At 38.6% G+C, this 12,906-nt stretch overlaps 1 protein-coding gene across 1 annotated transcript; it reads left to right on the forward strand.

The window, feature by feature from the left end:
- Positions 1-6,645: 6,645 nt before the first annotated feature.
- LOC102845702 (olfactory receptor 4C45-like) lies at positions 6,646-7,551 on the forward strand. The gene has a single exon (XM_006902627.1). It carries the CDS (start codon positions 6,649-6,651, stop codon positions 7,549-7,551), a length of 903 nt encoding a protein of 300 aa, XP_006902689.1. The 5' UTR covers positions 6,646-6,648.
- The last annotated feature ends 5,355 nt before the right edge of the window (positions 7,552-12,906 follow it).

Consider the following 12,906-nt stretch of genomic DNA (forward strand, 5'->3'; position numbering starts at 1 on the left):
AATCACGGGAACAATAAGAAATATCATGATAGATTGAATTAAAAAGATAGCATTTTTTTTCAATGTCTTTCTTTCCTAGGTAGTTGTTGTACATGTTGTAGTATGTCTTCATTTTTCTTTATTGTCACTGAAAACAGAGCTACAATTTCCATCTGAGTCTGCAAATCCTCTCCCATATCCCAGGATATCAGACATACTACAGACCAGAGTTTGAGGTCGGACAGCATTGAAGTTAGAAGGTAAGTTTAGAAGACAGAATAGTCTATATTAAAATCTGAAGAGTACTGAAGATCCCATGACCTGCCAAAAGAACAAACAAGTAAGTCTTGGAAAAAACACAGCGAGTGCTCCTTGGAGGCAAGATGGCAAGGCTTCATCTCCCATACTTTGAGCATGTTGCTAGAAGAGGCTACTCCTTGGAAAGGGACATCCTGCTCGGAAAAAGGAAGGGCCCCAAATGAGATGGACTGACACAGGGACTGGAGCAATGGGCTCAAGTATGGCAGAGATGATGAGGATGGCACAGGATAGGACAGGTCCAGGTCTTTTGTTCCCAGGATTGTTCTGAGTCATACTTCATGGCACCTAACAAGACAACCACAAACTGTAAGATTTGAGCCTTAACAAACAGTGACCAAAGTGAGCATCAAAGTCTGACTAGCTGTTGTCATTGGACCCCATGTAGTTTATTTCCTTCAACGCTTTTAAGAAGTCTCAACTTCACTTATGTACATGTGCTCTGTTAAAAATCTATAAAAATATTTCTCTAGAATAACAAATAAAGAATTGGAGCAAGTGGCGAGGGAGATCTATAACCAACTTTAAAGTCCTAACTAGAAAAGCCCAGATGCTTGATTTTGGTTTCAGATTTTTCTGATGGTGTGGGAGTAGCAATGATGAGAAGACATTATTCCCAAATACAGTGTGTGTTTCAAAAAAATCATAATGTTCTTTACTAAGAACAAAATGAATTCTTTCCAGTTGAGCAAAGACTTCAAGAGAATAACTCAGCAATGTATTTCAGATAACAAATCCCATTATTTATTTCAAGCAGCATAACTCTAGACAGCTCTAAGTTTATTATACATTTTTCTACCTCTAACTTTGATTGCTGAAACTGAGGAGGACCTAAAGTACTTGCTACAGAGAGGTTGGGGACTGCAGTCTTCAACATAAATTGAAGCTCAACATCAAGAAAACAAAGATTCTCACCACTAGGCTAACTGGCAACATCATCATGGATGGTGAAGAGATTGAGATTGTTAACAGTTTTAGTTTGCTTGGCTCCACAATCAACACTCTTGGTGCTAGCAGCCAGGTAATCAAGAGATGAGCTGCATTGGGAAATTTGGCTGCCAGAGACCTCACCGGAGTACTAAAGACCAACGACGTCAGGCTGGAGACTAAGGTGTGCCTGATCTGGGCCATAGTCTTCGCAATTGTGTGTTATGCATCAGAGAGCTGAACAATGACTAGGGATGATAGAAAGAGAATTGATGCCTTTGAGCTGTGCTGGCAAAGAGTGTTGAATATACCATAGACTGCTAGGAGAACAAATAGGTTCATCCTGGAGAGCGTAAAACCAAATTGTTCCTTGGAGGCAAGGATTCTGAAGCTTTTCCTGACATACTTTGGGCATGTTGCAAAGAGGGACCAGTCCTTGGAGAGGGACATCATGTTTGGGAGGGTGGACGGACAGCCCAAGAAAGGAAGGCTCTCGATGAGATAGATGGATTGATTCAGTGACTGAGGTAATGGGAGTAGATGTGTCAGAGACAATAAGATTGACACAGGATAGAGCAGTGTTTAGAGCTCTTGTACAAAGGGTCACTATGAGTCACAAGAGACAAAATAGCATATAACAATAACAACCTCTAAATAATAATAATAATAATAATAAAATATCACCAGTCTCTGGTGGCCTAGTGGCAAGAAGCTGTGCTGCAGTCCCTAAGACACATGGTTTGAGGTCATCAGCAGTTCTGTGGGAGAAGGACAGGCAATCTCCTCCCGTGCAATTACCTGCCTCTGAAAAACCTGCTGAAGGGTCAAATACAGGTCGATTCCAACTCCACAGTATACAACAACAACATTATCATGACTAGCCCCAAAAGATTTAAAAACTGATATTTGAAAGATTTCTCTAAAATGAAAACCTAATTTAAGTACAAATATACAAGTATTATAACAACAGTAGCTCATTTCTGAAGTAAATGCAGACTGAAAATGGAGCCTAAATTTTTATCAAAATCTTATGATTCAGTGAACATCTACAGAGATGTTGTTGTGTACTACCAAGTCGGAACTGACAGCTGACCCTCTGGCAGGTTTTCAGAGGCAGTTAATCGCACAGGAGGACACTGTCCATCCTTGTCCCGCAGAGCAGCTGGTGGCCTCGAACTACGTGCCTTGGGGACTGCAGTACAGCTTCTTGCCACTAGGCCACTGTTTAATTTCTTTTCAACTAAATTTCAAATTTAGAGGTCTTGGCAATTGTTTCTTGTCTAGCACTTAAGAGTATGTAGCTATCTGTGACTAATCTTTTTTTAAATACAACTTTATTTCAATTGTTATTTTAATGACCATTTATAAAGAAGTTAGATTTTCATTCATTCATTGTTGCACATTTTACTCCTTTGCCTTCCCTTTCCCCCTCCCAGTTCACTTTTTTATATATATAAAGTCATTAACTGTTCCACAATTACGTACCTCCCTCTCCCCCTGCACTCACAGTCCTCTTTGCAATGATATATCTCTTATTCTAGGCTGTTGTTTTATATATAATGCCTAATCATATGTTCATTTTAAACAGTTATTTCTTTCATCTCTTCCAATGCAATGGTCATTATATGGCTACTCTTACCCTATTTTCCTCCCCACACCCCATGTCCGACCTGCTTTATCAAAGTGGTGCTAATCTTTAAGATAGCAGTCTAGGTCAAACTGTGTCACTCAAGATTTCTACGTCTCCACCCCCTAATACATCATAAGGATCTGACCTCAAGATACTCATCTGGAAAGATATTCATACATTGATGCCTTTAAATTATCCAGTCTTTGAATAAGGCAATCCTGCCATCTTAGTCTCCTCAATTATCATCAATAAAAATGTTGCAATGTCTCAGGATAACTAAATAGAAAGTCTTAACAATCGAAAATCACAATGTAAGGGCAAGCATCTCATTTAGATTAGTTGTACTCCTTAAGAGAGAAATTCATTCTTTGAACCCTCCTGCCCCATACCTTTTAAAAGTCACAAATCCTAGAAACAGTTTATAGAGAACATTTCTTACTTAATCCAACAATCAGTATGCCCAATGTTACCTAGCTGTCTAACTTTAACCCAAACTCAACTGCAGTTCTAAAAATGACCACCAATGACTGTAGGTGCAAGTGGGAGTAAGTGAAAGTCTATCTTGTGCTTTGGCAAAGGTTCCAATAGGTCCAATTATTAATCCTCTGATGCCTTGAGATATCATTGCCTAGCCAAACTCTGCACTGTGTGGGTCTATTTAAACACCATTCTAGAGGCATAAAGAAAGAGTTATGAAGAGTGATGTGTGAACAAATGACAGAAACAGAGTCATGGATGAAAAAGATCAAGATTTGTGTTTGGGACCTTCCCAAGCTGGGAGGTTTTCTAGAGAGAGAGAGTCAGTAAAGAAGATTTGAATCATGTATAAAAGAATTTTTTTTTCTCCACGGTGCTCAAGGACTTTTTCCAGACCAAAATATTGCCAGAGTTGATTTGACAAAACAGTGCCCAGTCCAGCGGATTTCTTTCACTCATATATCTTACAGATCACTGTGCTAGCTTTTTCTGATATGTGAACCTTTGCTTTGTCCTTTGTGTCTTTATTTATTACCAAATACTTTTCCAAGATGTCTTCAATATAACTATAACATGTGTGTGTTATATATATAATATTCATTTAAACTTCTATAGGAAGCCAAGAAAGTGAATAGAAATTAAATGCTCAAGTTATTCTAGTTTCCTAACTACAGCATTTCATTTTCTCTGTAAATTCAGCTTAATAATGTTATGTGGTTCTTGTTCTGTGCCATCAAGTAAAACTGACCCTGAAACAGGTTTTCAGAAGCGGTAAATTGCACAGGAGGATATTGTTCACCCTTCTGAAGAAGAGCTGTTGGATTTGAACCTTGTGCCTTTAGGATTGCAGTACAGCTTGTTACCACTTGCCACCGGGCCACCAGACATCCCCAAAATAAACTGAAATGTGCAAGATTTGAAGAGCTATGGAAAACCAAAAAAAATTAATGTCTTAGTTGTTAATCTTAATTTAGAATTTATTTTAAAAATGCTTCCATTTCAAGATCATGGAATATTTGTGGTTGTGCTGCAAGTGCCCGGAGAAGAACTAATGGGCGTGATTCACAAATGATGGGATCTACTATCAACTAGACCAGGTCAGTGAGAATTAAGTCTTGTTTCCCCAAATGTTAAGTAGTCTTAATTTAGCCAAGTTAACTCAAATAGTTTGCAACTGGACTCTTTGAATCATAAGTTACTACTTTCCTCTGAAAAAGAATTTGCTTGGACACAGTGGCATGTAATTATTTTCTAAAAGCATCTATATATCAGATCAGATGTTTCATGAGTAAGGACAGCATTCATGATCAGTGCTGAACACTCTTCCTCTAATGGAAATCTAGTTCATATCAAGCTCTAAAAACAGATTCATTGAGGAAATAAATAAAAGATTGGTCTACAAAGAAAAAGTTATACCCTAAAAGACAATAGATACTCTTATCTGTGATGCTAAAAGTACAGAGTTGCTATAAACTATTGAAGTTACTTTTGTAACATTCCGGTCAGAATTTCTATCTCACCAAATAGATTTGAGTCTGTAGGTTTCTGTTGGGAATTGTTTCACTAAATTCTACTAGTTAAAAAATTAATGTTTGTTAATCTATTAAGAAAGAAATGGCCATTGAGAAAGGATAACAACTCAGAACTAAGTGACTATCTCTTTAGGTAATAGAAAATTTTCCCTCACTTTTATTGAAGGTGAGAAGCTTATAATTCTGAAATTTGTTACAACAAAATAGAAATTCTACCAATTTTGAAGGAGAAAGTACATAATATTTATTCATGGTTTAAGAAGGAAATAGGAAAGAAAATGAGTAAAACATCTTACGATCCTTTGTGAAAATAATATATACTCACTCTTGAAAAGTGATGTACAGGTAATTCATAAAAAAAATAATATATTCCCATATATAGTCAATATTTTTGCCAGTTAGCAATGGAATTCCATGTCCATTTTATAGATTAATTATGTGCCATTAGGAAAAAGAGAATATGAACAAAGATTGTGCTAATGTTTCTAACTTGTTCACAGGAAAGATAGGAAAACATAATTATTCATTTTTCTCAACTGTAAATTGCAAGAGGAGAAATATATAAGCAAGAGCACAATTTTTGTTCTGCAATCCCAGAGGCGCATGGTTCAAATCCACCAGATGCTCTGCCGGGGAAGGAGGAACAATTCCCTCCTGTACAGTCAGATCTGATTTGACAGTACACACAAATAATAACATTTTAAATAAATAAATAAATAAAAAGAGCACAATTTTGTATCTGGTAACTGACTCAATGCAAGCAAAATTCATACAAGAAATGTTATGAACTTTTCAACGTATATCCTACTACTTACATGACCATATCCAAAGATGAATTGATAAAATTTAAAAGTAAAGAATCTGTTGAGCCAGAAAAAATGTGCATGACAGTTGACCAAAATCTCCTTGATAAGCTCTTAGAAAGTTTGTTTCAGGGACTTTTGAAAGGAAAAAAAAATCTACATCTACAGTTTTCATTTGATGGAGTAAAACAATAAATTAGAAAACTAAGCTGAATTAAGTCAGATGCAGATTTGTTTTGTGAAGTTCATATCATATATAATTGACTTTAAAAATACTGTTGTGAGGGGTGCACAGGAGGTAGGGTTGAGGAAAGGGGGTGGAAAAGAAAATGGACAATGGAAAATATCAAAATTAAACCTTTTCAGTGCTCGAATAAATAAAAGAATATTGTCGTATACCTATACATATTCATGCCAATAGCACAAGAAACTGCGCTGCAACCCCGGAGGCATGAGGTTCAAGGCCACCAGCTGTTCTGCAGGAGAAGGATGGGCACTCTCCTCCCGTGTGATTAACTGCCTCTGAAAACCCGCCAGAGGGTCAGCTATGGGTCCGTTTCAACTCTGTTGTACACGACAACAACAGGCAAATATGAATTCTCGCATAATTGTTGTTGATGAAATTTGCCCCAGAAAAGTGAAAGAAAGTGAACCTACAATGTGGGAGGCTTTTAGAGACAAACTCTGGAAACCAAACATAAGTAAAAATTTATAATAATATCAGGCTTTTATTGACAGGTTTGTAAGATGGTATGCTATTTTATTAATACAAACAAGAAGACGTCTAACCTCCTTCTGTTTTTTCTTAAGACTATTTGAAAATAGCAGAGGTAAGAAATTTATAGATTTATAGATCCTGCAAACCGGAACAATAGAAGTATAGAATGTTGTGTTACTGGATTTAAAATATCATCACTCAGAAATACTGTTCTCTTTTCAGATGGTCCACGTGCCCTTATCCAAAGCTGCCTTGGTAGAAAGGATGAGAAACGTCACAGAATTCATCCTGCTGGGCCTCACTCAGAACCCGCATCTGCAGAAACTCTTAATTCCTGCGCTTTTCTTCACCTACCTGTTCACCTTGGCAGGTAACCTGCTCATCTCACTCACTATCATCGTCAGTCCCGCCCTGGACTCTCCCATGTACTTTTTTCTGTCCTGTTTGTCCATCGTAGATGGTTCCTATGCTACCTCCATAGCTCCCAAAATGATGTTTGACTTGATCACTAAGAAAAACACCATCTCCTTCAATGGCTGCATGACTCAGCTCTTTGTTGAACACCTTTTTGGTGCCGCGGAAATCATCTTGTTAACAGCGATGGCCTATGACCGGTACGTGGCCATCTGCAAGCCTTTACGCTACACCACCATCATGAGTCGGACCCTGTGTCGTTTCCTGGCAGCAACAGTTTGGATTTTGGGGGTTATTCACGGAGGGGTCCAGCTTTTGTTCATACTCCAATTACCATTTTGTGGCCCCAACGTCATGGACCATTTTGCATGTGATTTAATGCCTCTCTTGGAGCTGGCCTGCGTGGACACTCGCAGCCTGGGGCCTCTGATTACGGCCAATAGCGGGTCACTCTGTTTGCTCACGTTTTCTATGCTGGTCATTTCCTATGTCATCATCCTGCGCGCTCTGAGGACTTACAGCTCTGAAGGACGCCGCAAAGCCCTCTCCACCTGTGCCTCCCATATCATCGTTTCTATCTTATTCTTTGCACCTTGCTCATTCTTGTATCTAAGACCCAAGACCTCCTTCTCTGCAGACAAGGCTGTGACTATATTTTGTACCCTAGTTACACCTATGCTGAACCCCTTAATCTACACCCTGAGAAATGCAGAAGTGAAGAATGTCATGAAGAAGCTCTGGGTCAACTGTTGAAAACCAATGATAAGTAAGTCTTGTGACTGAAGCGTTTAAGAGAATAATTATTGATTAATCTTGGAACAGTCATTTAGCCTGTCCTGGTCAATTTGCTTTGTGTTGTCAACAGGACTAAGTTATCTATTATGTATGAACATTGCTGAACTCGGGATAACTTTAGCTATTTTTACATGTTTAAATTTTTCTCAAAAATAAGAATAGTACAACTTGGAACCTGTGTGAATGGTACACAAAAAAATAAACGTGTGAAAGGTACACAAAAGTTAATTTGTTCTGATTGGAAATATGAAACACACTAATAACAACCTTCTCAATCATTTTTCTTCTGAATAAAAACAGCTGGAATGGAGTTTTCTTTTAAAACATAACAAAAAACCACCCAGACATTTTTATGAAAAGAGGTTAGAATGAAAAGGTGAGTCTCCAAACAGTGTTGTCATCAAAATGTAAATATTTTCTCAAACTGAGAAAAACTGGATGAAATATGTTTACGGCATTGAAGTCTATGGGGGAGAGAATAGTTTAAAAGTATTATATTTTAGGGCATTATGTTTATCGTAGGAGTACGCAATGAGGGTTGCAGAGTGGATTATATTTGGGGTTGGGGGTGGGATTGGGGGAGGTGCGGGGGGGATTGTGTACCAATGAGGGAGTTTTTCTTTTGCTTTTCAAGGAGAGGAGCAAATGGGGGGGAGGGGGAAGGGGGACTGGGAGAAGGGTGCACCAGTGAATGAATGGAATTCCAAAATCTCTGTAGATGTTCATTGAGATGAAAAATAAATAAATTAAAATATGAAAAAAATGTAAATATTTTCACCCACCTAAGTTTGAAAGGAAAAATATTCTCCAATCACACAAGCAGATGAGAGAGCATTTGCATCCCTAAGTACTTTCACTTCTTTAACATTTTGAATGAAAGTTTACAAAACACATTGGGGCTTTTTCAGACAATCATTCATGAGCAGTAAGTAGCACCAATTTACTCAACTAACTTATTACAAGGTCTGAACAAACACCAGATAAAAATGTTAATAAACATGTTGTTATGTGCCATCAGGTCACTTATGACTCATAGAAACCCTATGTACAATAGCTCTGAACCCTGCTCTATCCTGTGTCAATCTTCTTGTCTCTGGCACACCTACCCCCATTACCCGAGTCACCAAATCAATCCATCTCATCGAGGGTCTTCCTCTCTTGCGCTGTCCCTCCTCTCTCCTAAGCATGATGTCCCTCTCCAAGGACTGATCCCTCCTTGCAACATGTCCAAATTATGTCAGACAAAGCCTCAGAATCCTTGCCTCAAAGTAGCAGCCTGGTTTAATCCTCTCTAGGCTGAACCTATTGGTTCTCCTAGAGGTCCATGGTATATTAAATGTTCTTTTCCAGCTCAAAGGCATCAATTCTTCATCATTCCTAGTCATTGTCCAACTTTCTAACACCTAGCAAGTAATTGGAAAGACCATGACCTGGATCAGGTGCACCTTAGTCTCCAGACTGACATTGTTGCTCCTCAGTTCTCTGGAGATGTCCTTGACAGTGGACTTTCCCAATGCAATTTTTCTTATAATTTCTTAGTTGTTTGTACCAACAGTGTTGACTGTGGAGCCAAGCTACCTACAGGTGTTAACAATCTCAATCTCTTCACTATCCATCATGATGCTGCCAAGCAGTCCAATGGTGAGAATCTTTGTTTTCTTGATGTTGAGTTCAATCCATATATAAGGCTGCAGTCCTTGACGTTCTGCAGCAAGTGCTTCAGATCCTCCTCAGTTTCAGCAAGCAAGGTTATCTACATTATTAATGTTATCCGCATTATCTGCATAACATAGATTGGTGATGAGTCTTCCTCCAATCTTGATGATACATTCCTCCTCATAGAGCCCACCCTCCTGGATGATTTGTTCTGCATATAGGCTGAAAAGGTATGAATATAGGACACATCCCTGGTTCACCCTTCCTGATTTTGAACCATGCATTATTTCCTTGTTATGTTCTGATGACTGACTGCTGGTTCAAGTATAGGTTTTACAAAAGTACAATCAAGTGTTCTGGGATTCCCATTCTTCTCCAAGTTAGCCACAGTTTGTTGTGATCCACAAAGTCAAATGTCTTTGTGTAGTCAATCAAATACAGAAAGACATTCCACTGGTACTCTCTGCCTTCAGACAAGATTCATCTAACATAATAACCATAAGGACTTTATAAAAATTGTGTTGGCACCTTTCAATGGACCCTTCAATTAGATACAGAAATCATTAGAAGTCAAACTGCCTAGAGCAAGGAAATATAATCCAATAAAGTCTCTAAGTTAAGATATATCTTTTTTCCAAAGAAGACACCTTGAAAACAAAACAGCTATGATAGGAAATTAGCAAGATGTAAAAACACCTTTATGGAATTTAACTACATACTAGTAATACTGGATTTGGATTAAGGAAAACATGCATACCATTGGTGTAACAATTTACTGAAAAATGTGGGCATAGTCAGAAACTTTGAAGTCAAGGGTGCAGGGTTGAAGAATTTTGGATCAAATAAATCTGAGTTTTCATCTGTGTATCTAACAGTAATTAGCCTTCAAATATAAGCAAGATTCTTCACCTCATTCTGTTACTTCATCTGTAGAAAGAACATGATACTTCATACTTCATTATCATTAAGCATTGGATAATGTAAATTTTAAAACACGACAGAGATTGAAAAATAGTGGAAATTATTCCAACTCTGCAGCCTTGAAAGATGACCCCAGAATGTGTGGTTCTCAGGCTGTTGCTGCCAGAGAGCCCAAGAACACTGCTTACCACGACCACTGCAAGATGACCTAACTCTCCCCATCTCATTTCAGGCAAAGTAGATCACGAACATCATCCACCTGCTAGGAGGGATGACATCAGGGTGGGTTATGTCAGTCATCACTTTTCTTTTTGTCACTGTACTTCTATGCCTGGCGTGCTGTTCTAATTTGGTGGGGTGGGGACTGAAGGGTTAGGGGAAAGAGTGATAATTAAAGATGACTCCTAGTTTTCTAAAGTACAGTTTTGAGGCCTTGACCACTCATGAGCTATGGGTGGATATCAAGAATATAATCCAAGAAGGATGTAAAAAGGTCATTACAAAGACAGAGGAGAAAGAAAAGATTGAGATGAGTATCAGAAGAGACTCTGATTTTTGCACTAGAATGTTGAGAAGCCAAAGACAAGGGAAGAGATCAGGAAGTTAAGAAGCTGAACAGATTCCAAAGGGCAGCCCAGAAAGACAGAGTGCTATACCTAAATGTGCAAAGAGCTAGTGTCAGAAAATCAAGAGATGAATTAGCTCAGTATTTATTACGCTAAAGGAACTGAAGAACAAATTCAAGCTTTATGTTGTAATAATTAAAGATGCTCTGGGCAGAATATTGAATATCAGGAAGTATCAAAAGAAGATGGAAGGAGTACATGGAGTCACTGTACCAAAAAGAAATGGCTAACGCAGAGAAATTTATGAACAACATATGATCAAGAAGCAAAGGTGATGAAGGAGGAAGTCCAAGCTGCTATGAAGGAGTTGGCAAAAAAAACAAGACTCCAGGAATTGATGGAATACCAACAATTGATGGAATATTCAACAAACAGATGCAGCCCTGGATGTGTTTACATGGTTGTACCCAGAAATCTGAAGGACAGCAACCTGGCCAACTGACTGGGAGAAACCCATATTTATTCCATTCCCAAAAAAGGTGATCTAATAAAATGTGGAAATTATCAAACAATATCATTAACATCACACAAAAGTAGATCCTGATGAAGATTATCCAAAAACTACTGGAAAAACGGAACTTTCAGAAATACAAGCTGGGTTTAGAAGAGGTTGTAACACTAGGGACACCAATTTAAAATGGATCCTGACTGAAAGAAAAGAGTATTAGAGAGTGTCTATTTGTGTTTTGTTGACTATGCAAAAGCTCACAACATATTGTGGCTAACCTTGACGAGAATGGGAATCCCAGAACACTTAATTGTATCATGTGAAAACTGTATTTATATTAGGAAGCAGTCACCTGAACGGAGCATAGAACACTGTCTGGTTCAAAATTAGGAAAGACGTGCATGCATCAGGGATATGGCCTTTCTCCAAAACTTTTCCATTTATATGTGGAACATATAATTCAGGAGGTTGGACTTTATGTGGAGGAACGTGGCATCGGGAGTGGAGGAAGACTTATCAACAACCTGCATTATGCAAATGATGCAACCTTGCTTGCCAACACTAAGGAGGACCTGAAGTGTTTGCTACAGAACGTCAAGGACTGCAGTCTTCAATATGAATTTCAGCTCAACATAAGGAAGCAAAGATTGTCACTACTGAGCCAATTGGCAGCATCCTGATAGATGGAGGTGATATTGAGACTGTTTACAGTTTCAGCGTGCTCATATCCACAATCAACACTCTTGGCACCAGCAGTCAGGAAATCAAAAGACAAGGCCTTCTACAGAGTGCTAAAGAGCAATGATGTCAGTCTTGAAACTAAGGTGCACCTGATCCAGGCCATGCTCTACTCAATTTCTTGCTATGCATCAGAGAGCTGGACAAGGACTAGGTGTGACAAGAAGAATAAATGCCTTGAACTATAGTGCCAGAGAAGAATATTGAATATATGCTGAACTGCCAAGAGAACAAACAGGTTTTCCCTGGAAAGAGTGAAAGTGAAATCAGGTTGTTCCTTGGAGGCAAGGATTTTAAAGCTGTCTCAGATATTATGGGTAAGTTACCAGGAGGGACCAATCCTTGCAGAAGGACGTCATGCTTGGGAGAGTGGAGGGCCGGAGGAGGAGAGGAAGACCCTGGATGAGATGGATGGACACAGTGAATATAGTAATGGGGGCTAGTGAATCGGAGAGAGCGAGGTTGGCTCAGGATAGGATAGGATTCATAGGGTTGCTATGAGTTATAGTTGGCTGAACAGCACATAACAAAAAGAAGAATCCATTTTCTGACCTGAAAACTGTACAGCATTTATTAAGATAAAGAGATTACCAAAAAAGGAAGCAATTACAGCAGATATTTTAGACAAGGAAATTCTGAGAGGTTTAGGGGGGACAAAATGGAAATATTATGGAAAAGTTCATACCAACTTTGCTTAGAAGAGATTAGAACTTGAAATGCGAGTTTAAGGGTCAACATCAAGCCAAACGGGTGTTTAAAGCTCTTGTAACAAGTAACCATTCAGGGTGCAAGTGTTTTTTTTGAAAGACACATCAGCCCTCGTTAACACTAGTCACTTTAGAGGTCACATGGAGGATGAAGTTGTATAAGAAGGCAGCTTAAGCCCCAGTTTTTATTGTAATGTCTGACATCACATTATACATC

The sequence above is a fragment of the Elephantulus edwardii genome, unplaced genomic scaffold (assembly GCF_000299155.1).
Source record: "Elephantulus edwardii isolate Elephantulus edwardi_28Jun2011 unplaced genomic scaffold, EleEdw1.0 scaffold00431, whole genome shotgun sequence".
Taxonomy (NCBI): Eukaryota; Metazoa; Chordata; class Mammalia; order Macroscelidea; family Macroscelididae; genus Elephantulus; species Elephantulus edwardii.

Bases quoted from the DNA above. Each gene is read 5' to 3' on its own strand.
- LOC102845702 (XM_006902627.1), top strand. From the start codon at position 6,649: ATGAGAAACGTCACAGAATTCATCCTGCTGGGCCTCACTCAGAACCCG.